Below are 21,834 nucleotides of genomic sequence, written 5' to 3'. Positions count from 1 at the left end.
AGATGTGGCGTGCGAGGACTACACTCTGAAATTACACCAATTCCATATTATTCTATCAATTTTGTAAGCCTTCTATTCCGTTCGTGAGTCACTGGTAGTCACCCTGTCGACCACACGGATGATTGAGATTGTGAAGGTAAGAACCCATAAACATAACGCTAAGAGTAAGAATGATGTTAGTGCCTTCTGTCGGCGGCACAAGGACGATACAGGAGGATAGAATATACCCATATTTTTGAGAGCCTCTGAGTTCGAGTCATGACAAACCCATTCCTTATCGCTAAGTGAATTGAATGCCAAAGAAAGGTTGGCAGATGAAAAAATGATGAAAAATAAATCTAACATGATAAGCTTCATTTTGCCCAGTGGATTTCTCAACCCCATTGGCTTCCCTGAGTATTCGTCGTATGCGATGTAGACAACGTATACAGCTGCAAAGCAATTGACAACGATCGCCATGATGGTTCCCGCCTGTTGTCCTACTTCAAAATTGTCATATGTCTTCCTTGAGTTGACGTAGATGGTGCAGGCAAGCGCCAAAGCGGCAAGACAGAAAATGAGGATGAGGATACGCAAAAGTAGCGGAACCAAAGGGTTGTTGATGAATATTCTCTTCAAAGTTGGCAAAAGAACCGCTCGCTTCTCGTCCAGCATCCAGTAACCTGCCTGGGACCTGTGACGAACTCTGTCTTCAGAACTCTGTGGCTTTTTGTGGAAAATCTTGGACCAAAACCCAGGCGACTTCTCAACATCAGTGACCGAGTCATTGGACGAAGCGCCTAATAATGCTAATCTGAGTCTCTCGTCACCTCCCCATGGCTCATAGAAGTCTTGCCTATCGGTGAGTGTGGAGGCCTCATCCATCTTGTCTGGAGGGTACACCTCTGGCATTTTCACTGCTTTGATGAAGTTGCTCCAATTACCACCAACAGAGCGAACAAATGGGTCGTTGGCAAACAGCTGGAATTGCTCTTCGTCGTCCCAACGAGTCTGATGCTGAGCTCTTATTGAGTGAGAGATATCGGCTTGCCCGTTGTTCACATTGGTGTTGTTCTGCTCTCTGTGATGCACCTGGGCGAGCCTATCGAGGACATATGTTGGCACAAGAGCCGGGGTCTGTGAGTAGAACAGAAGGGGGGTTCCTGAGACAGGATCAGGCGGATAGAAGTTACCATTGACATCGGCCTTTGCATTGGAGTGCCGCTCAGACAGCATTCTGAGTGCCCACACTATGTCGAAAGTGATGCTGTTTGCCGATAGTTCGTATGATTTTTGAGGTTTAGACCTCTAGACCTTGTATTCACCTGTGATTTGAGTGATTATTGAGAGACAAACGGTTTTGGGCAAGTGAGGTTTGTAGCAATACATCTGACTGCAGACTGCCTTTTGCATCCAAGCACTAGCAAGTTCATGGAATCCCAAGAAGTCAAACATCGCAGAGTTGATAATAGGGTATGAGTTAACCCTTCTGTAAGCCCAGTGGAGTTTTTAAACGAATTATCTATTCATAAGTGGTTATGACCAACTCTGTAATGGATCACTTGCCTTGCTATCACTGCCGCATTGGGCACAAGCCGCAGTACAATTTAGGCAAGAGAACACTGACATATAAGTTTCAAGAAAACAAGCTAGGTATTTATTGCTTCATATGCTACGATGAAGCTCAAACTTTCTTTAATTTTGCAGGTTTCTATTAGAAGGTTATTCTTTCGACGCCGGGACTCTATCAAGATTCTGTGTCTCCTATAGCAGAAGGCGATCATTAGTATTTGCCTGTCTTGTTTAAATCATAAAGCGTGACTTTATCTCAGTCAGAAACGATCAGTGATTTCCACGTCAAGCTATTCTTAGACAGACAAATGTCGAATAATTCGAGTACAATATTTTATATGCGACCTTTAAGTGATTTCCTTGACAGCTATCTCTTGTAATCTCCTGCACATGTCTCCACAACCACTTGCTTCATATTGGCGATACTTTGCCCCTCTAGCAACCGTCCGATGCTTGTTTTTAAAGCGAGGGAAACGGCGACTCAAAGTTTTCTTAATCATGGTTTACGGTCGTATAACGCATCACGTACTGTGATTGTCTCCCTAAGAACCGGCAGTTATCCTTTGCTTAGCTATCCAAGGCGCCCCATAGGTGCAAGTGCATCAGCATTGAGAATTCAAAGGCTTCAACAAATTTCGTCCCGTCAAGTATCAGAGACCGAAGACTTGCTCTCGAAGTCTAAAAATGCGCCTTTCTTATTCGATCCAGATTCCCTTTACATTATCTCCATCCCTATCACTACTCATCGTTCATACATATTTTGCAACCATAAACCATCATTCTTAAAAGGTGGTCAGACTTTACCATTCTATGTCAAAATCGAAACAAAGCTCACAGGATTGGCTAATAAAGGTTGGGAAAAGCTTAAGAACTCTAAGGTCTCAGTCAATCAAAAGGTGGTCACTCTAGCCAAGAAGCTTCTCGATACAATTCCCTACGATGAAAGCTGTCTTCAGTCTTTTCCAGCTAAAAGAGTTATGGTGAGAGAAATAAATGAGGAACATCTCAAGGAATTACCTAAAACGATGGTGACCGGATCCGTGGAAGATCACAACATTTCGGCTGATCAATTGAAGCCAATTCCGGTTTACCATCCACGTTTCCAGGATGCACTGGCCGTTCTCTCCCAGATGCACCTGTTCAAAGATCAATTCGGTAGCTATCATCGGAGATGGGCTTTTTGGAGTGCCATCGGCATTCCAATAACTCTTCCGTTTGCACTTGTGCCTGTATTGCCAAACGTTCCAGGATTCTACTTGGCTTATAGATTCTATTGTCATATTAAAGCACTTATGGGGGTCAAGAATCTTGGGTACTTGTTGCAAACAAAGGGCAGCGATAGAGAAGCTGATCCCACCGTTGACGATACTACGCATTTGACATTTAAGGCATGTTCTAAGTTAGACATCCCATATTTGGCTGATGCCACCTTCAGTAAAGTAAAAGCGGAAGACAATAGCGAAAGTGAGCAAATTATCCTCACTCACGAAACGATTGATAGAATTGTGGAGTACTGTGGCCTCACACAATTGAGAGACGATCTTCACAAGGCATTGAAGCAGTCAACTGCCAGGCTTAAGGAACGTCTAGGCGAGGAAACAGTGCAATAACCTTGCCCCTAAAGCGCGCGTGATGAAGAATCATGTGATTTGACTAGCAAAAAAAAGCAGTCACAAAGAGCACTGCACCATCGCTAGCGCTCAGAGTTGGTGAGTTTTGCACGACGGTCACTGGTTGCCTGGGTTCAAATATAGCGCGGATCGGCCCTTCTATTACACTCTTTTTTTTTTACCAGATCCATTAATTCACTATGAGAGATAAGTGGAGAAAGAAGAGAGTTAGAAGACTTAAGAGAAAGAGACGGAAGGTTAGAGCTAGATCCAAGTAATTGGATCGCTCTGTCTGACCCTCGTCTTGGAACTCTATCTTAAAGGATATTGAACCGTCGAGATGTCCGTACATAGCAATACATGCCTATGGTATGATACTGATCCACTGTAGACAATCCCCAATGATTTATTAATACAACCAAGCAAAGGCTAATTGATTAGAAAGAACGCATTGAAAAATTAGGGTAATCGCTTGATTGAAAGAATTGTTGCCTGAGACATGCTCTACCCTCCCCTAACAAGAATAGTTAGACGTCACCCTTAGACGTCACCCGTAAAGAAGCTTATTCGAGACAATTTCACGAATTGATTGCATGTTGATATTAGCATAATATGCTGATTGAATTGCCTACTGTCTGTCTGTCTAATTCCACGAGAAGGGTGTCTCGTGAGGTGTACGGGTCTCATAATGGTTGCAAATTTGGTGGTGAAGTACAAAAGAATCTTTCGAATTGAAGGCCACGATGACTGTTGAACATCCTACCTTGAACAAGTCTATTGATGGGTTTCCTGAGGCTCAATTAGCCTCCGTTTCCCTTAGGCTACCACAAAATTGTTACCTTGAGCCACAGCCAGAGCCCAATCCCCCAGCCTCATCTGCTGCCTTCTCATCAATGCCATTACCCCAACTTGAAGTCAAAACGGTTCCTCTCTACAGATCCTCCCACGTTCGGAGTAATACAGTGGTATCCCTCCCAGCCAGCATCATTGCATCAAGGGGAAGAGCCCGTCTGGTCTCGGATTCAAATGAGAGATATAGTGATAATCGATCGAGCATTGAAGAATTCACTGAAGAGTCGCCAGTGTCCACTGCTCCAATATTTGACTGCCCGAGCAATCCTAGAGTTCCTTCAAGAGTCATGGAAAGGGTCGAACGGTCACCGTTACCAGGCGGATTGTTCTTGGACCCTTTCACAGAGTACATGCAAGATAGGTTGGCTCGCTTTAGACCACTGGATGGCCAAAGCAATACAAATGCTCCCCTTGACTTTGAGCACCCTTATCAGGTAAATGAAGATAGCCCCAAGCCAGCGCTTTGGAGAAACTTGTTTTCCGGGAGCCTGCAATCGGCAGCTGCAATGGGATCACACACCGTCCCACCACGGAACGAATCATTGTCGCCCGTTGTAGAGCTAGCTTCTCCTCACCACAGTAGTTCTCTATTCTTACCAAGAGATATGCCATTGATCACTAGTGAGCCTGAAGCAACGGAGCCTGTCGAGACTCCAAGAGCTGGTATGCTAGACGACATCAAATCCAGTCCTAGACAGCAAGATGATGCCGTGGGCGGCTGTTTGTGGTACATATGGTGAACTACATGACTTGAGTCGTCATCGTTTCTTGTTACAGATGAAGTGTTCCGGTGACTCTAAAACGTAAAGTAGGTTGCAACTAAAGGGCACATCGTGCAATGAATAAAATTGGAAATACTGAGCAAAGCGTTTGCTTACTCGGCTGCTTCGCCAAAACGCTCGCTGATTTTGGTGAGCAACTCATTGAAGTTCTTACGGCCAGCCTCCTCACCTTCTGAGGGCTCAAAAAACTTGGCGCTAGAAACTGCGTGTTTCACATCACCGGTTGCCTCAGACAACTTGTTCCAAGCTGCTCCATTAGCGACAGCCTTCTGGGCCTCATCATGGTAGCTAATAAAAGCACGCATCATGTCGTAAGTCTTCCAGATAGGGCAGAACTGATCGTAAGAAGAGTACCCGTTCTGCTGCAAAAAGTCTTCTTTAATCAAGTTCGCGACATCCAAGATAATCTTATCAGAGTCAGACAATGCGGACTTACCCACGAGCTGAACAACTTGCTCCAACTCTTCAGCATTGGACAAGATCTCCTTAACCTTGGTTCTCAAAGATTTGAAGCCTGGGAAGTTCTTTTCGTAGTATGGATCCAACACATTGGTGTACTTGGAGTACGAGATACCAGTGTTGATGGAAGGAAAGTGCTTACGCTGAGCCAATTTTTTGTCCAAACCCCAGAAAACTTGTGTAATACCCAATGTCGCAGTGGTCACAGGGTCAGAGAAGTCACCACCTGCTGGAGAGACTGCAGCAACAATGGAAACAGAACCGACTCTGTCTGGCGAGCCCAAAGCAGTTGCCTTACCAGCACGCTCATAGAAAGAAGCCAACTTGGCACCCAAATAAGCGGGGAAACCTTGGTCAGCAGGCATCTCACCCAAACGACCAGAAAGTTCTCTCAAGGCTTCAGCCCAACGAGAGGAGGAGTCAGCAATCATTGAAACGTGCTTACCTTGATCACGGAAGTATTCGGCAATCGTGATACCGGTGTAAATAGAGGCTTCACGAGCTGCGACAGGCATGTTGGATGTGTTTGCGACCAAAGCGGTACGCTTCATAATGGGCTCCTTTTTGCCGCTCATTTCAGTGTAAAGCTCAGGGAATTCCATCAAAACTTCGGCCATCTCATTACCACGCTCACCACAACCAGTGTAAATAATGATGTCCGAGTTAGAAAACTTAGATAATGTCTGCGAAATGACTGTCTTACCACAGCCAAAAGCACCTGGGATACATGTGGTACCACCCTGAACACATGGGAACAAGGAGTCTAATACTCGCTGGCCAGTCAACAAAGGGTAGTCGGCAGTCAACTTCTCGGCCACAGGTCTTGGAACTCTGACGGGCCATGTATGCATCATGGAGTACTTGTGCTTCTTGCCCTCAAATTCAACTTCCAAAACAGGGTCCTCAACGGTGTATGAACCGGCCTCAGCAATGGAAGTGATTGTACCTCTAGCTCTGGGTGGTAACAATATCTTGTGATCATCTAACAAAGAATTTTCAAAGATGGAACCAAAAATGTCACCACCAGTGATGTGGTCACCCACCTTTAATGATGCTGGATTAAAGTCGTATTGCTTCAGTCTGTCCAAACATGGAACATCGATACCTCTAGGGATATAGATAGATTGCGACTTCTCCTTGATCTCTCTCAAAGGTCTCTGAATACCGTCGTAAATGTTTTCCATCAAACCAGGGCCCAATTCAACGGACAAAGGCTTACCAGTTCTTAATACTGGATCACCAACAGTAACTCCTGCGGTTTCTTCATAAACCTGAATGGTGGCCTTATCGCCATTAATTCTGATCACTTCACCAACCAAGTTAGCGTGACCCACTTTCACCAATTCGTACATGGCACTGCCAAGCATGTTCTCGGCGACCACCACGGGACCAGAGATAGAGAAGATTTGACCATATTGCGATTCGGCGGTGTCATCAAGCGAGAGGCGCTTAATTTCCTTCCTTGCGTTTTCCAAACCACCGGCCTGTTGATGTTAGTACCAATTCAGCATTTTCTATGTTACGATTGAGGGTTGTTTGCATACCATTGTGTGTTATTGATGTCGTCACTTACTCAAGTATGTGAATTGGCTTTATCATTAATGAACGCTTCGTCGTGCGCGAACTAAAAACAGTGGGACGTGGTATTACATCACGGATCTGGTACGCAATCACTAACCGAAAAGACATTTACTTTCCTCAATGACTGTTGAAGCTCAATATGGGTCTTCGGATCTAAGATGAATAGATTGCTGGAGTTTTTTGGTAATATGACGCTCACATAGTCCATACGGAAAAGCACAAGAACGGCTCTCGGACACGAGTTCCGACCAAGCAATTGCCTCGTGAATCCGAAGAATTGAAATGCCAGTAGAGTGCTCTTCATATTTATCCACTTACCGTACCAATTAAAGTCCCGTGTAATCAATGAGCTCTAATTAGTTAAAGAATGGCTGCAAAATTGAGCATGCAGTATCGGAATAAAAAATATGCTAAGGTATCATCAGGAATGCTTATTAGATTAGGGATCATCCGTGACAAGAAGTTGGGGTCGTTGGCATTGTTCGTGTCTTGCGTTATTTGGAGTAATGAGTTAGCTGGAGGTTTTTGTGAATTTACTTAAGCTATTTTTACGAATGCGTATTTCCTTGATACTTTGTCAAAACTACAGAAAAAATCTTAACTGTCTAATACATAATAAGATCTCTTGCTTGAGTCCTTAAAAAAGCTTACACTAAATGAAAAGAATATTTCAATGAGGATTGATATCTTAAGTTTCTAGTGTACGGGTATCAATATTAGCTGATTGATTCTCGATAATGAATCTTGACAAGAAGTGAATTAGTATCTATTAGTACTTGCTTCTACCTCCGATTGCGATATTTCAATGCAGTTAAAGCTTGGCTCCTAACTTCCGTGCTCGATCCAAAGCAATGTCACACATTGCATTAAAAGCTTCTTTTCTTTCGGCACCTATATCATTTCGTTCGATCCGTTCGATCATATTCTTCATGATAGTTTCCCTCGAGCGACCGTTGACGAACACAACGTACCGAAGCCCTGGGAACGTTTTTTCATATCTAGCATTGAGTTCAGCTAGCTTCCTAGCCTCTTCCTCACTTCCAGCCAATGATTTCTGCTCCAGCGAAGAGTGGGATGACAATTTGTCTTTAGATGGACCCAATCTTGGGTGAGCAGATATGATGTGTGCAATATCAGAGGAGACCGTCGATTTACTCTCCTCTTGAATCAAGAAAGCTAAAAGCTTCTTCCTGGTGTTCTCTATCAATGCTGTATAGGAGTCAACAGGCTCATTTAAGACATTATCAATCACAAAGTCACAAAGCACTGGACATGGCTCGAAAAGATGCCCCAAAACCTCAACGATCTCATCTTTTTGGAGGGTATGGAGTACTTGAGGAAGCGGAAGGGACACCATTTACTTTTTGGGTTCAATGTTTTATTGGGACAAATCTGGGGAATTCGTCATTGATATAGTGGTGGGCTCGGCCATTTCCGAGCGATTTGGGTGCAGGTGGGTTTTGCCTACTGATAACAACCAGCCTATTCCGTTCGTGACTTTGTATTAAATATGCTAGTGTAATCTACATGCTTAGGTGAAGTGCTCCACTTCACGCAATCTGGCCAATTCCTTTTTCGATGGAGCACCCTGTTGGGCGATCAATGGATGTCTCCAGTGCCTCACGTAAGAGAACAAGACATCGGCCAACTGGTCTCTCTTATCAATACCCAAGTCAGCGAATGTCTTGGCGTTAGGATCAATGACCTGGTTGATCAAGTGTCTCTGAATCTGGTCTGGGTTGGTCTGCTTCCAGTACAAAAATTGCTTCATTTGAGCGACAAATTTGGCTACTGCCAAAGGAATCTTGTAGTCGGCAAAGCTGTAAGAGAAAGGACCAACCTGAGAGAAGTCCTGAGTGATACCATGAATCATTTCTCTGATCTCTCTGAAGGTCAACTTCTCTGGACCATACAACTCGAACGTCTGGCCGACAGTGGAGTCATCAAAACCGATTCTTTCAAGGGCGTGAGCAACGTCGAGAACATGGACTGGGTAGATTTCCTTTTCATTTCTGTTGGGAATCCACATCTTCAATTTTGGACCTAAGTAGTTCAATAAATTGTCTTCACGACCGAACATTGGAGCTGGTCTAGCGATCGTCGAGTCAGGTAAGATGTCTCTCACCACCTGCTCAGCAATACCTTTGGTAGCATAGAATACAGAGTCAGACGCTGGGTTGGCATTGTAAGAGGAAACATAAACGTATCTTGGGTTACCCGCTTCCTTGACAGCCTCAGTAATGCGTCTGGTAAGTTCAATGTTGACATCAGCCATCGAAAAGTTCTTGGTGTTGTAGTCAGCACCAATACAGTTGAAAACAATATCGGAGTGTTGCACGGACTCGGCAATCGATTGCAAGTTTCTGCCATCGAATTCCACAAAGTTCACCACACCCAAGTCACCAGTCACTTTTAAAAATCTCTTCTTCAAGTCGTCCCTAAATGGAACAACGGTGGTGGTGCCGTGTCTAGCTAACTTGGACGTGAGGTAACGACCCAAAAAGCCAGAGGCACCAAACACAGTAGCGGTGTAGCCAGTTCTTGAGGAGCGGCCACCGGGACCACTGGCAATATTGACTTTTCCATTACGAGTAATGTTGATGTCGGACTCCAACACAGAGGTGTACAAGGAGCGGACGGGCGCCCTAACATTTGCGCGTAACATGGGTGTTGGAGGTTGGTACTCTTACTAAAGCTTTTTGTAGATGATTTTTTGAAGTCTGATTGAAGCATTCGTTTGGAGTACCTGCAGGAATGCGAATAAGCTCTTTCTGGTTGGCTGAAGCGAAGAGGTAGTTGAATGCTACACACAACATGGTCAATGAGACATGATTTTAAAAGAAAACTATACTAGTCGTGATGCATGAAGCGTGCTAGAAGCACTTCCAGAACATGTATGAGAGGTCGTGAGGAGCGTGTGCGAATGGTAGTTTCACGCTGCTTGAATACTTGGTGAAGTACCGGTGGTAAGTGCGAAGTGCCTCAACCTTCCGCCTAGATAACACCCCAAGATCAAGCATGAATTTAAGGCACAGTAATTGAAGGCAGCTCCACTTTAGTAATACAAACCGAGTTTCTGAAACCTGGAGAGAGACAAAATTGTAAATGTAAGATACCAATCACAAGAAATAGTCCGGCGTCTTTCTTGTCACTGTGGGTTCACCTGGCCTCACAGAGGGGTCGTATTGCAAGAATTGTTTCTGATGACTCTCGTCCATTTCCATGATGGCAGCCTGATTACCGCATCTATAACAGTAGTTCGGAGCAGAGAAGATCGTCACTACGGCCTCTTGATGTGACCAAGAGTAACCGTCCATGACCAACTGGTGCGCACGAGCAACAAGATCTAAGTCGTTGGTGTGGTTGAATTGCTCAGAAATATCCTGACCGAAAGTGAAACCAGCGCCTCTAGCCGAGATACCCCATCCTCCGCGGTCGTCAGGGTCAGACCATAACAAATCACACATGGGCCCGTCGTGGGGCACCTCCTGGATTCTATTCAACTCACGCACCTGGTCAATGGTCTCCACCATAGGAGAGAGTCCGCCATGAAGACAGAAGACCTTGTTGTCCACAAGAGCGGTAATAGGGAAGTAGTCAAACAAGTCTGTGAACAATTTCCAAACTGTGGCAGATCCGTACTTTCGCAAACACTCATCGTAGAAACCGTAAACCTGAGTGATTTGTCTAGACTCGTGGTTGCCTCGTAAAATGGTAATTCTATTTGGGTACCTCACCTTCATACACACCAAGTACGACACTGTTTCGACAGAGTAGTAGCCTCTATCAACATAATCACCCATGAAAAGGTAATTCGTATCTGGGCAAGGCCCACCAATCTTGAACAACTCCATCAAGTCGTGGAATTGACCGTGGACATCACCACATATCGTGACGGGCACCTGAACAGGCTGAACATTCTCTTCGAACTGCAAAACGTCAATTGCCATATCGCACAACTTCTTCACGTCTTGCTCAGAAAGAGGTTCACATTTGGATAGCTTTTCGATCCATTGATCCAATTGGTTGATCGAAGAAGTGCTCACTTCTTTTTTACTTAGCTCCTTGCTCAATTCGGTTTTTGCGGGCTGAACTTGCTCTTCCGAGGCGTCTTCCATGGGTACGTCAGTGTCTAAGTCCATACTTTTTTCCACTTTATCTCGATGAGATTCAATGAATGTTGGTGATGATGAGAAAGGGCACCTTTTCGGTTTGGACGAAGAAGGTTGGTGATTACTAAGGAGTACTGGTGGGAATTGTTTTCTTTCAAACTCGGCCTGCGATATCCTTCAAAGGCAATCAATGCACAATGTGATATTTATCAAGAACGATATGTGGAGAACGACAATGAGCTTGGAGGCTTCAAGAGTCGAGTTGGATAGGGTACGGTTAATTTTGCGGATGGTGGTTTTTTCCTCATTTTTGTTGCCAGCTTTGTCGTCCAGTGTGGGAGAGCGCAGGGTGCACGGGTGTGGTATACTGCAATCAAACTCAGCTTCGCTTACGAGTCACTTTAGGATATGGGTTTTTCAAAATTTGCAGAGTTAAAAGAGTTTGCCCCATAGAAAGAATTTATCATGGCATTGAGAAGATCAATTGCTTGCCTTCGTTTTTGGGGTATTCATCTAGAATCGAATAAGTCACGTGATACATTTTGAAAGGTAATTACACCTCCAAGATCTATGTTAGGACGAACCCTCTCAAAGACATCAGCATAATGTGAATAAGAAGAGCACCACTTCCTCTCACTATAATCTTTTGTGAATAAATCAATACTTGTATGATCGGAGGCACTGCGTTCGTGTGGGAAGTGTTCCTGCAGGGACTCCCGTCACCCGTACGTTGGTTGTGTTTCCATTTCCGCATTGGTGAAAGCAGCCTCAGGGCAAATGGCCAAAAAAAGGTAGCCCAAAGATTTGAATTTGGCCGGCAACTCTGAAGACATCAAACTCAGCAGTACTATTTCAAAATAGCAGTTCAAATGATTTGAATTTTATTCCTTACACCCTGCTCATGTTCTTCGTCGCGGACTTGTTGCAACCTACTTCTCTCACAGCTATTTCACACAACTTTCAATGCTAACCTCAAATATACATTTTTATGTAATAAATACTCACGCCATAATGCACACTCAAAGCTTCTCAAAGAAGTTTTTGGCAACTTCCACACCCACAAAAGTGGCAGCATTCGCTGGGAAGGATCTGGCCAAAGCAGGTCCCACGCCAGGGAAGAAGCCCTTGATGCCGCCCTTGGCATAGATCTGCTTGGTCGCGGTAGCAATTGAAATGCTGACGTTGGACGACTGCTGAGTAGACTTAATGGTGTCAATGGGGAAAACACCAAGCCACATGGCCACACCAGCGAAACCACCAGCAATAGAAATGGCACCCAACGACAAGTCTTTGCCTGGAGTGGATAACTTCTCCTTCAAAATCTCGTAAGTAGCGAAGTAGAGCGCAGAACCAGGACCGTCTCTAGCCAAAGTAGCAGCAGAGCCCTTAAAAATGGATCTGATGCCACCTGTTCTATACATCTCAGCAATAACAGCACCCATCGAGCTTTTTTTACCGTCAGCAACCTGCATCATTACCTTGACTCTTTCAAAGGGAGCAGCCACTAAAGTCGTTGGCACAGCAGAAATGAAACCAGCAGCAGACGTTTGTCCCACAGTGAACTCCTCCGCCTTCTTACCAGTATAAGAACCAACGATTTTCTTTCCCAAATCGTAACCCCAGAAAGAAACTGCAAACATGGGAGTGACTCCCAACAAAGGAGGCAAAACACCTCTGTAGAAGCCAAGAGCACCATCTTTAGCTAATGTGCCTTTGAGGCACTCAGCTGTAGACTTGTAGACTCCAGTTTGCAAACGAACTTTCACCAAGTCAAAGGGGTGGCCGGTCAAAACGGCACACACACCGCCGAAGCCTCCGGCACCGAAGGATTTAACGTTATCGATTAAGACACTGTCGACTTCCTCCATGATGTATCAAAGTTTATGAGCAATAAATAGAAAGGAAATGGAATAAATAAGGTGCTTTGCAAGGGCCAAGCAGAATTGAATAAAAATGAATGGACCTTGTTCAACAAGAGTAAATGAATACAGAAATTTGTCTTGGAAAAAAAAAAAAAAGGTTAGATGTCAAGTGGAATATTTATATTCCGATTTTTTTTCGTCTCCTGCGGGTGAGAGTCCGGGGAAACACTACTCGGTTTTTGATCCGCGGTCCCTCAGCCGCTGCGAGACGTCTACCAACCACATCAGGAGCACGCCCTTGTGTGCAATCTATGGCAAGGAAGCGCTTCTTCTTTTCTTTTGTATGACATTCCCGTTATTTTGCGTTATTGTCTATGTAAATGCGCAAGTATGCACTTAGGCGGACTTTCAGTTTACGAGCTCAACCACGGCCCATCATCACGTTAAATTCGGACTTTTGGTGGTATCTTCACAAGACTCTCCGACAGACAACACCCATTTGAGCAAGGCACGAAACAATTTAGCTGAACCTCTTCAGACAGACTCTCTGCAATATATCATGACGGGCTTCAATTGGAATAGGCCGAAGTTGTGGTGGTGACATTGCTTCTCTTGGCTTATACAAGATTTTGTGGGGTTGCCGCACCGACAGTCCTACGGATAACAGGCGCCGGGGTTCCTTTGAAACTTTCTCATAACATTTTGCTCAAATCTTTAAGGTCCAAGTCTGCCCGAAGATCCTTTGTGAATATTATGAGCCTCTGTTCGAAATTTTTCTTGTAAAGATCCTTGTACATCACTCCCATGAGGTCGTTGAGTCGCACGTGAAGTTGTTCCAAATCTCCCTCAAACGCATCACCTGCACCTGATTCTGTCGACTTGCTCAAGTCGAGCAAATTGACGTAACTAACTACCGAGGAACCAAATTCTTCGCTGCTTTGAACAAATGCGAACAAAACCTCCATAAACGCAAAAATCTGATCAATGAGTGGCTCTTTGCTCGACTTGCCTTTGTAGCTTTCATCCATAAGTTTGCAATCATAGATGCTTTTGAGATATATCAGGTGCATTTCAGTAATCTGATCTAATGTGCTTTCCACAGTATTAACCTCCGCCAATGAGACTCGCTTCGTGTCGGAGTAGGTTGGACTTGCCTCATATGCAAAGGCTGCGGCAAAGCTTTTGTCAATTATGGCAAGTTGTCGGTCTTTACGTGACCCTTTGTTAACTGACATTGGGTTACTTTTATGACTCTTTTTAAATACCAGTTTCACAACTTTTTCTTGGAAACAATTTTCAATCAAGTCGAAGCACAAAAAGGTTAGTATCGAAGAGACAAGGTTCAATAGACGAAAGCGAATCAAATTAATCGTTCTAAGGCACTTTGTAAACCAACTTCGACGTGCTACTGATATTCCTCTTTTTGCGAGATGCACATTTTTGGCACCAAGTTTGGGGATGTAATCTTTTTGTAACCTGACATAGTCCACGTAATTTTTCTGTAATAAAAAATGGAAATGTCTAAAACTCCACAAAAAATTAAAAAGTCGAAGGTATTGTGTCGATTGGCCACTATTATTGAGAAGCAACTCAAGAGAGGGCTCAAAGAGCTTGTATTCCAATGTAAAGACATCCCAGCCGATGCTTCCGTGGCTTAGGTCCAATATACGGGCATCAATCCTCAGCTGAAATCTCTGGGGTAACATACGAATGGAGGACGCTTTAATGGCGCTGGAAAGTAGACCGGCTAACTTTCCCGAAGTTAAAGATGTCGCTGGCTCATTGAACATGGCAAGACCCTTCTCATTGATTGCCTCAACAAAGTCACTTGATCCAATCAACATCACACTCTTCAAATTTTTCAAATGCTCAAAGAGCTCATATTTACCATATGCAACTAGATTGAGAAAATTCACAAGCTCTCGAAATTGGGTCTGAAGGAGTACCTGTAGGGAACTTTTATCTAGACTCAATAAGCCTTGATTCTTCTCGAAAATAAAAGCAAAGTAGTGTTTGACGTAAGCATTGAGCCAGTCTAGTTCCTTGCAAAATTTGTCAAGAAAAATTATGGTTTTGCCAATCTGATGGACATGAGAACAATCATCTTCAGTGAGTCCCAAGAACAAAGGAAGACGCTCATTATGGAAGCGAATAATATCATTTATATGGTCGACCTCTTTGTTGAAAGAAATAAAGAACTCGTCGTTAACATCAATTAGCTCACCACGGAGAATCCAATGCTCCAAATATTGAAAGTATGATTTTTTAAGCTCCTGGTAAATTATTTGAGCCAGGCAACTCACTTGCGTGTCACCGAACTCGGCCAACCTGTGGACTTCCTCTAGAAATTTGAACCCGTTAAGCTGTTCAAGTTGCTCCTGTAGGTGTGACAATATCCTAAGATCGACAATCTGGTCTTGCAAATCGTGGAAAACAGATAAGAGAGAACCCGGAGATCGTTGAAAGATGTTATTCACATGGCTAGCGTAGGCCATGAGTTTCACATTCAATGACTGAAGAAAAGCAGCCTTGATTGGTGAGGCAACCTTACCACGCAACCTCTCTACCGAGTCATGGAGGTGTCTATACATCATCGCACACTCGCACAATTCGTGAAGTAGCATGAACTTCCCTCGACTAACATTAGACGGGACAGTCAAGCTATCTTTTGAGAATGTGAACATTTGTGTATCAAGACCAACTAGGGTGTTCGGTAGGAAAGATAGTATAGCTTCGTCGTCTAGCAAGTCGCCATTAGGTCTGGGTTGGCTGTTCAGAACGTCATTTGGATGTTGAAATAGAGTTTTAATACCATTGACAGGGGATGACAGATTTGCAGGTCCCGTGTTGGGGACTGTAGGAGGTCTGGTACCATGTGAATTTGGTACTAGGTTAAGGAGGAACTGTAGGTATGATATGAGCAGCTCTGTAGTTTGTTGGTTCGGGAGTGAGATAAGTAAAGCTCGCATAGTGCTCCAATCGCTATCATTCCCATGTCTCGAAAAATGAGCTCGAATCTCCTCGATCACTTGAGAATTCTGTGATCCATCCCCGGAGATGTATGCCCATAGGGATTTCACTAGTCCCTCTCTATACTGCGCACTGAACTCTGCCAGAACTATTGAGTTGACAAAACGATTGAGGTAGATGCCTATTAGCAGGTTGTTATCATTGGACATAATCCAAGAATTTTGCTTTATAGTCGTAGTAGTTGTAGATGGAGTGAATAGCGTTGATGTTTTGAAAACGCGTAGCGACTGCAGGTGCAGTGTTGCATCCATGAGATGTCCCTCAATAAGAGGTCTTAGTACTTGAGAAGAGCTACGTTGCTTTAGATAAAGAATATTCAATTGACATGGAGAATTGGCATATAAAATATGGTGTTCTACCTATGGTAGAATGCCTTACAAGGGAACACCTGAACTCACAGCGTTAGGAGCGATCTGTGGATCGAAGACGTTGGGATTCAAGTCGCTGTCACGCAAGGACAATTGCTCGTCAGTCCAGATATGCTCCACAGCAGGCGCATCAAGTTCACCGACACCGCAAAGACCGCCAACGCTTTCCCAATCATTGGTTCTTTTCAAATTCAACTCCCCAAACACCGAGTCAACAGCACCAATCAATTCATCAGCAATTTCAGGACCGTGTCCAGGAGTGGGAGTGATTCTCAACCTCTCTTGTCCGATAGGAACAGTAGGGAAATTGATGGCTTGGACGTAGATGTTGTGTTTGTTCAACAACAAGTCAGAAGCCTTCTTAGCATCTGCGGCGTTACCAACCAAAACAGGCACAATGTGAGACGGGTTGGGAATCACTGGGATGCCGATGTTTCCAAAGTTGTTCTTCACATACCTAATGTTCTTTTGCTGAGCAATTCTGTCCATCAATGTAGATCTCTGGTGCCTGATTGAAGCAGTAGCACCAGACATCACCGCAGGAGGCAAAGAGGTGGTGAAAATGAATCCCGGAGCAAACGAACGAATCCAATCGATCAAAGTCTGCTTTCCAGTGACGTATCCACCAACAACACCGTAGGCCTTGCCCAAGGTACCAGTCACCATGTCAATTCTGTTCATGACTGAGTCTGGACGGATCTTATCCAATCCAGCTTTCAAGTGTTCCTCGAAGTTCAAGTGTTCGGCAACACCCGCACCGTGAGGGCCATACATACCAACTGCATGCACTTCATCCAAGAAGGTCATGGCACCGTACTTGTCTGCCAAATCGCAGATTTTCTCGATCGGGGCGATAGAACCGCACATCGAGTAGACAGATTCAAAAGCAATCAACTTTGGGGTGTTTCTAGGGTATTTGGACAAACGATCCTCCAAATCTGCCAAATTGTTGTGCCTGAACACTTCCTTTCTCGCTCTTGAATTACGTATACCTTGAATCATGGAAGCATGATTCAACTCATCAGAAAAGATAACCAAATCTTTCATTTTTTGACCCAAGAGGGAGAGCACCGCATCATTAGCAACAAAACAAGAGCTAAACACCAACGCAGCCTCGTGCTTATGCAAATGAGAAAGTTCAGCCTCCAAAGCAATGGCATGTCGGTTATGGCCCGCAATGTTTCTTGTACCGCCCGCACCGGCGCCGTACCTATCCAAAGTGTTCTTCATGGCCTGGATGGTCTTCTCATGGGTCCCCATGCCCAAGTAGTCATTGGCACACCAAACAGTGACCTTTTCACCTTCAGAAGACAAGTGAGCTCTAGGGAACTCCTCAGCCAAACGGTTGATGTTGTTGAAGTAACGATACGATTTATCATTCCTCTTCTTTTCAATCTCGCTGCTAAGGAACCCATCGTAGTCGAAAGCCTGTTCCTTCGTTGCCTTGTCCACAAGTTCCATGGTGTTAGCAACCAAGTCACTACCAGAAAAGGAGTATCCAGCGGGAATCCGGGTTGGAGGAGTCCCAGCAGGAGCACTTGAGGCAGCAGCAGGCTTTGAAGAGTGAGAGTACTCCCTAACAGCCATAGCGGCACCCATAAAAGGGCAAGCTTTGGCATGTTGACTCAAGGTCAGGGCCTCGCTCATTTTGCGAAGAGCCTGGGTGGATCTTGATTTCACAAAGGGACACATTTTCATGGAAGCACGAGTGAGCGACTCCATGATGAAAAAGGTTGTTTTTTTTCTGTGGTTCTTTTGGTTCTCGGTGGTGAACCTCAAGAGAATATTTTTTCTACTCGTTAAATATGTCACATTGAGAACTGTATAGTGGGGAGACGCAGACCGAAACGAGAATCCGGGCCATAGGAAGAGCAGGGAGGTCTCAAATTGCAGACATATCGGGTCTTTTGAGATTTCTTTGAGAACTCTACAATAAATGTATATGCTGAAGATTATTATACTGACATCATCGCTGGTATTCCCTAAAAATGTGAAATTTATGTGGAGTGAGCCGTGAGGGCTGCTAGCGAATCATGTGTAGGCAAATGCTAAGACAGTCTGGCTTACGAAAGCTGACAATCTCCGAAGAGCCCCTGCAATTAGGCAAAAAATGGGGATTTCGAACTCGGAGAAAAACAATGCGGGGACCGGAGAGTCAACTAAAATCATAAGAATCATTTGCCTTATTATTTGCCTGAACTGTTTCACTGACCAGTACTACTATTTTTCAAGGGACACTTTTGGGTCTCATGAAGATGTGCGCACTGTAAGCGGGGCAACCTGACCTGGCAACAGTGTCACAAGCTCAGCTGAGAGTGACGCGCACACTGAAACAGCTTATTCAGGAGAGAGATAATATATAACGGGGAGAAAAAAGAGATTACACGACCCCGGTGAGGATCGAACTCACGATCTCAAGATTAACAGTCTTGCGCCTTAACCAGCTTGGCCACGGAGTCATTCTGTGTGCCACTGGAAAATGAGATGAATATGAACTTGATTATGAGGGGCTCATCACCAGCGATTTCGAATGAAAAATTGGCTTTTAGCTAGCTTGTGCTTGCTGAAAGTGATTGAAATTTTGGTGAGGCTCCTAGGCCGGAAGTTTTTTTAAAAAAAGGAACATCTTAACGTTAGCGACCCTTAATCAACGCATTCATCATAATCCGATGTTGTGCTGTTTGAAGAACTTACAGAGCTGCCTTATAGTTCGTGGCTTCTAGGAGGCATTCTTACGTGCTTGAAGCGTGAAGGATGAATTTCTTTCGAATGACCAAGAATAGCTAGAAAATGCCCTCGAATTCCTTCTTTGGATCAGTCTGTACTAGTCATCGACTGGCAAAAAGTCTTGAATCTTTAATTATAGTATTTCAACTTTAATGTGATAGTTATCAGGGTTTCGACTTTGCTCGTTCAATGTTATCTTATTAAAACAAAAAAGACAAGAGAAGAAAAACTGACTAGTTGCCGAACACAGCGCCAGTTTCTGATTGACGCCTCAATTCGACGGACAGGAGATCAGTCTACATGAATTTCATTAACCATTCCCAATTATCAAGTAAACTATTCAAAGTTATTATGTATTATACAACTGGAAGAATTTACTCCTCGTCCTCCTCCTCGTCGTCAGCAATGGAGTAGAACTGCAACTGGTACTGGTTTCTCTTGACAGAGACGAATCTGATCCAGTCTCTGAGCTGGTTCTTCTTCAAAAACTTCTTGGTCAAGTACTTCAAGTACTTACCAGAGAACTTGGCAGTGGAAACAACAATAACCTTGTTGCCCTCCTCAGAGATGGTGATGGCGTCACCCAAGTTACCGAGGATACCGTCAACCTTAATACGCTCGTTCAAGAACTTAACGTAAGCCTCCTGGTCGAAGACAGCATTCTCCACTGGAGCGGAGGTGTCAACGACGAACTTCTTTGGGGCGTGAGTGTTCTTGGTGGTCTAGAATCCTGTTAGCCTACCGTACGTGAATTATCAAAATGAGCCAAAGAGCCCATCAGATAAAGACAGCAAAGCCCCCAGGACGGGATTCTGATCTGGTGGTGCCCATCATCATTGTTAAAAATGAATGGTGCTTATACTAGAAAATTGGTGAGAATCTTCGACCGAAGAAAGCTCTGGCGCTAATCAATGAAAAAACGCCTTGTTATTCTGATTTCCACATTCGAATAGAAACTCCCGTTCAAGGTTTATTGACTGTTCGATATCTTTTCGAAACTTAGGTGATACATACAATTGGAGCCATTGCTGATGAAGTAGTTGTATGGGAAAGTTTACTCAACTGTGAATTTTTTTTTTTTTTTCACTCACCACATCGGAGTGCGGTGTGTCAGGCCCAAGAGGGCATATGTGCAGGCCAGGGCTACAGCCCTAGGCGTATATAGTGGTTTCGAATCGTTTGCTTACAAGACATAAAATAAGATGGGGATTGGGATTCTTTAAAATACTTTACTTCTCAAGCTGAATAAGATTTATCAACGTATTCTTCAACCAAAAAAAAAAAAAAAAAAAGGAATTAGTGTACTTCACTGGTTAATTCTACAAAGATCGTCTTGCGATTTAAGCTAGATTGAGTTCACAAATTGTAAATTGACCCATTGAGTCGTATTTGAAATTAGTTCTTTGCATCCAAATCTTCTATCGGCTCTCTTATCCAAGCTGTCTTGGAGAGGTCTACCTTTGTTAGCTGACTCGGATGACTCCTTGCGCGGAAAAACTTTGGGCCACGATGATTCAGGATGACTCTCGCCCCAGATAAGCCCACAGAGGAGGGGCCCAATAAAAATTGGGTAATATATAATGAGGGCACTTCGAGATGTCGCAGCCATTTAGAATAGCTCGAATTGCATAAAGATATATTTTCATCATATTACATTCTCCATGTTTTTAAGAAGTTTTGCAACATGTACTAGGTTGAGCACTGCTTCTAGACCATTAGGCGTGAAGTTGACATTTAATGAGCCGTCAATAATATCACCAGTCAAAGCAATTAATTCAGCTATCAATTGCAAACCTCACAATCAATGGACTAGGGATGAAATTAAAGAAATTTACAATACCCCTCTAATGGAATTGACATTTCAGGCCCAGCTTCAGCACAGACGGTATCATGATCCATCTGAGGTTCAGCTTTGCACTTTGCTTAACATCAAGACGGGTGGGTGCTCTGAAGACTGTAAATACTGTTCTCAATCTAGCCGTTATGACACGGGAACAAAGCCAGAAAAATTAGTCAAGTTGGAGGAAGTGCAAAAGGCTGCTATCAAAGCAAAAGAGAACGGAAGTACCCGTTTCTGTATGGGTGCCGCCTGGAGAGACATGCATGGACGTAAGTCTGGGTTGCGAAAAATTGCAGAGATGGTGAAGTGGATCAATGACGAGTTGCAAATGGAAACCTGTGTCACCTTGGGCATGGTGGATGAGAACCAAGCAAAAGTACTCAAAAAGTCTGGTTTAACGGCGTATAACCATAATATCGACACATCAAGAGAACACTATCCCAATGTCATTTCCACAAGAACCTACGATGATCGTCTCGAGACCATAAAACAGGTTCAGAAGGTCGGCATCAAAGCTTGCACTGGAGGTATTTTAGGCTTGGGAGAAACGCCGGATGATCATGTCAGCTTCTTGCATACATTGGCTACCATGGAAAGACACCCTGAGTCGCTACCAATAAACAGACTAGTGCCAATAAAAGGCACACCAATGGAGGAAGAAATTTCTAAACTTCCTCCGGGGTCAAACAGAAAGTTGAAATTTGAGGCGATTTTAAGAACCATTGCCACTGCAAGAGTTATTATGCCCGAGTCCATTATTCGTTTGGCTGCTGGAAGATACACAATGAAGGAACATGAGCAATTTCTCTGTTTCTCTGCTGGTTGCAACGCTATTTTCACCGGGGAAAGAATGCTCACCACAATGTGTAGTGGATGGGACGAGGACATTGCCATGTTGAAAAAGTGGGGCATGAAGCCCATGAAGAGTTTTCGCAAACACGGTATCAACAGGGCAGAGGAATTGATGAAGAAGACAGTTGAGACGGGTTTCGAAGAGCCCTCTGCATCTCCTTCAGCGATATAGTGTAATCTCAATGTGTACTCAACAGCGGCTGCGAAA

The 21,834-nt window shown here is 44.1% G+C and overlaps 12 protein-coding genes and 1 non-coding gene across 13 annotated transcripts; 3 read left to right on the top strand and 10 right to left on the bottom strand. All coding sequences in view use genetic code 12, as the record gives it.

Moving 5' to 3' along the window:
• Positions 1-72: 72 nt before the first annotated feature.
• On the bottom strand, positions 73-1,215 carry CJI96_0000354 (uncharacterized protein; the record flags this gene model as incomplete). Its single annotated transcript, XM_029034578.2, has 1 exon — positions 73-1,215. One exon carries the CDS (start codon positions 1,213-1,215, stop codon positions 73-75), a length of 1,143 nt encoding a protein of 380 aa, XP_028889820.1.
• Positions 1,216-2,000: 785 nt separating this feature from the next.
• On the top strand, positions 2,001-3,161 carry CJI96_0000353 (uncharacterized protein; the record flags this gene model as incomplete). Its single annotated transcript, XM_029034577.1, has 1 exon — positions 2,001-3,161. One exon carries the CDS (start codon positions 2,001-2,003, stop codon positions 3,159-3,161), a length of 1,161 nt encoding a protein of 386 aa, XP_028889819.1.
• A 743-nt stretch (positions 3,162-3,904) lies between these two features.
• Positions 3,905-4,753, top strand: CJI96_0000352 (uncharacterized protein; the record flags this gene model as incomplete). Its single annotated transcript, XM_029034576.2, has 1 exon — positions 3,905-4,753. The coding sequence occupies one exon, from the start codon at positions 3,905-3,907 to the stop codon at positions 4,751-4,753; it is 849 nt and encodes a 282-aa protein (XP_028889818.2).
• Positions 4,754-4,887: 134 nt separating this feature from the next.
• Positions 4,888-6,801, bottom strand: TFP1 (H(+)-transporting V1 sector ATPase subunit A; the record flags this gene model as incomplete). Its single annotated transcript, XM_029034575.2, has 2 exons — positions 4,888-6,738; positions 6,799-6,801. 2 exons carry the CDS (start codon positions 6,799-6,801, stop codon positions 4,888-4,890), a joined length of 1,854 nt encoding a protein of 617 aa, XP_028889817.2.
• Positions 6,802-7,646: 845 nt separating this feature from the next.
• CJI96_0000350 (uncharacterized protein) lies at positions 7,647-8,192 on the bottom strand (the record flags this gene model as incomplete). The annotated part of the gene is made up of 1 exon (XM_029034574.2): positions 7,647-8,192. The coding sequence occupies one exon, from the start codon at positions 8,190-8,192 to the stop codon at positions 7,647-7,649; it is 546 nt and encodes a 181-aa protein (XP_028889816.2).
• Positions 8,193-8,366: 174 nt separating this feature from the next.
• On the bottom strand, positions 8,367-9,500 carry CJI96_0000349 (uncharacterized protein; the record flags this gene model as incomplete). The annotated part of the gene is made up of 1 exon (XM_029034573.2): positions 8,367-9,500. The coding sequence occupies one exon, from the start codon at positions 9,498-9,500 to the stop codon at positions 8,367-8,369; it is 1,134 nt and encodes a 377-aa protein (XP_028889815.2).
• Positions 9,501-9,954: 454 nt separating this feature from the next.
• On the bottom strand, positions 9,955-10,977 carry PPH21 (phosphoprotein phosphatase 2A catalytic subunit; the record flags this gene model as incomplete). The annotated part of the gene is made up of 1 exon (XM_029034572.2): positions 9,955-10,977. One exon carries the CDS (start codon positions 10,975-10,977, stop codon positions 9,955-9,957), a length of 1,023 nt encoding a protein of 340 aa, XP_028889814.2.
• A 989-nt stretch (positions 10,978-11,966) lies between these two features.
• CRC1 (carnitine:acyl carnitine antiporter) lies at positions 11,967-12,815 on the bottom strand (the record flags this gene model as incomplete). The annotated part of the gene is made up of 1 exon (XM_029034571.2): positions 11,967-12,815. One exon carries the CDS (start codon positions 12,813-12,815, stop codon positions 11,967-11,969), a length of 849 nt encoding a protein of 282 aa, XP_028889813.1.
• Positions 12,816-13,501: 686 nt separating this feature from the next.
• SPC98 (Spc98p) lies at positions 13,502-15,403 on the bottom strand (the record flags this gene model as incomplete). The annotated part of the gene is made up of 1 exon (XM_029034570.2): positions 13,502-15,403. The coding sequence occupies one exon, from the start codon at positions 15,401-15,403 to the stop codon at positions 13,502-13,504; it is 1,902 nt and encodes a 633-aa protein (XP_028889812.2).
• An 810-nt stretch (positions 15,404-16,213) lies between these two features.
• Positions 16,214-17,929, bottom strand: HEM1 (5-aminolevulinate synthase; the record flags this gene model as incomplete). Its single annotated transcript, XM_029034569.2, has 1 exon — positions 16,214-17,929. The coding sequence occupies one exon, from the start codon at positions 17,927-17,929 to the stop codon at positions 16,214-16,216; it is 1,716 nt and encodes a 571-aa protein (XP_028889811.2).
• A 663-nt stretch (positions 17,930-18,592) lies between these two features.
• Positions 18,593-18,666, bottom strand: CJI96_0000344. The gene has a single exon. It is a non-coding gene; the product is annotated as a tRNA-Asn (tRNA).
• A 642-nt stretch (positions 18,667-19,308) lies between these two features.
• On the bottom strand, positions 19,309-19,960 carry CJI96_0000343 (60S ribosomal protein eL22; the record flags this gene model as incomplete). The annotated part of the gene is made up of 2 exons (XM_029034568.1): positions 19,309-19,656; positions 19,949-19,960. The coding sequence occupies 2 exons, from the start codon at positions 19,958-19,960 to the stop codon at positions 19,309-19,311; spliced, it is 360 nt and encodes a 119-aa protein (XP_028889810.1).
• Positions 19,961-20,781: 821 nt separating this feature from the next.
• On the top strand, positions 20,782-21,798 carry BIO2 (biotin synthase; the record flags this gene model as incomplete). Its single annotated transcript, XM_029034567.2, has 1 exon — positions 20,782-21,798. One exon carries the CDS (start codon positions 20,782-20,784, stop codon positions 21,796-21,798), a length of 1,017 nt encoding a protein of 338 aa, XP_028889809.2.
• Positions 21,799-21,834: the final 36 nt, after the last annotated feature.

The sequence above is a fragment of the Candidozyma auris genome, chromosome 1 (genome assembly GCF_003013715.1).
Source record: "Candidozyma auris chromosome 1, complete sequence".
Lineage (NCBI taxonomy): Eukaryota > Fungi > Ascomycota > Pichiomycetes > Serinales > Metschnikowiaceae > Candidozyma > Candidozyma auris.
Note: the sequence above shows the minus strand (reverse complement) of the source record. Positions and strands in the feature narration are given on the sequence as shown.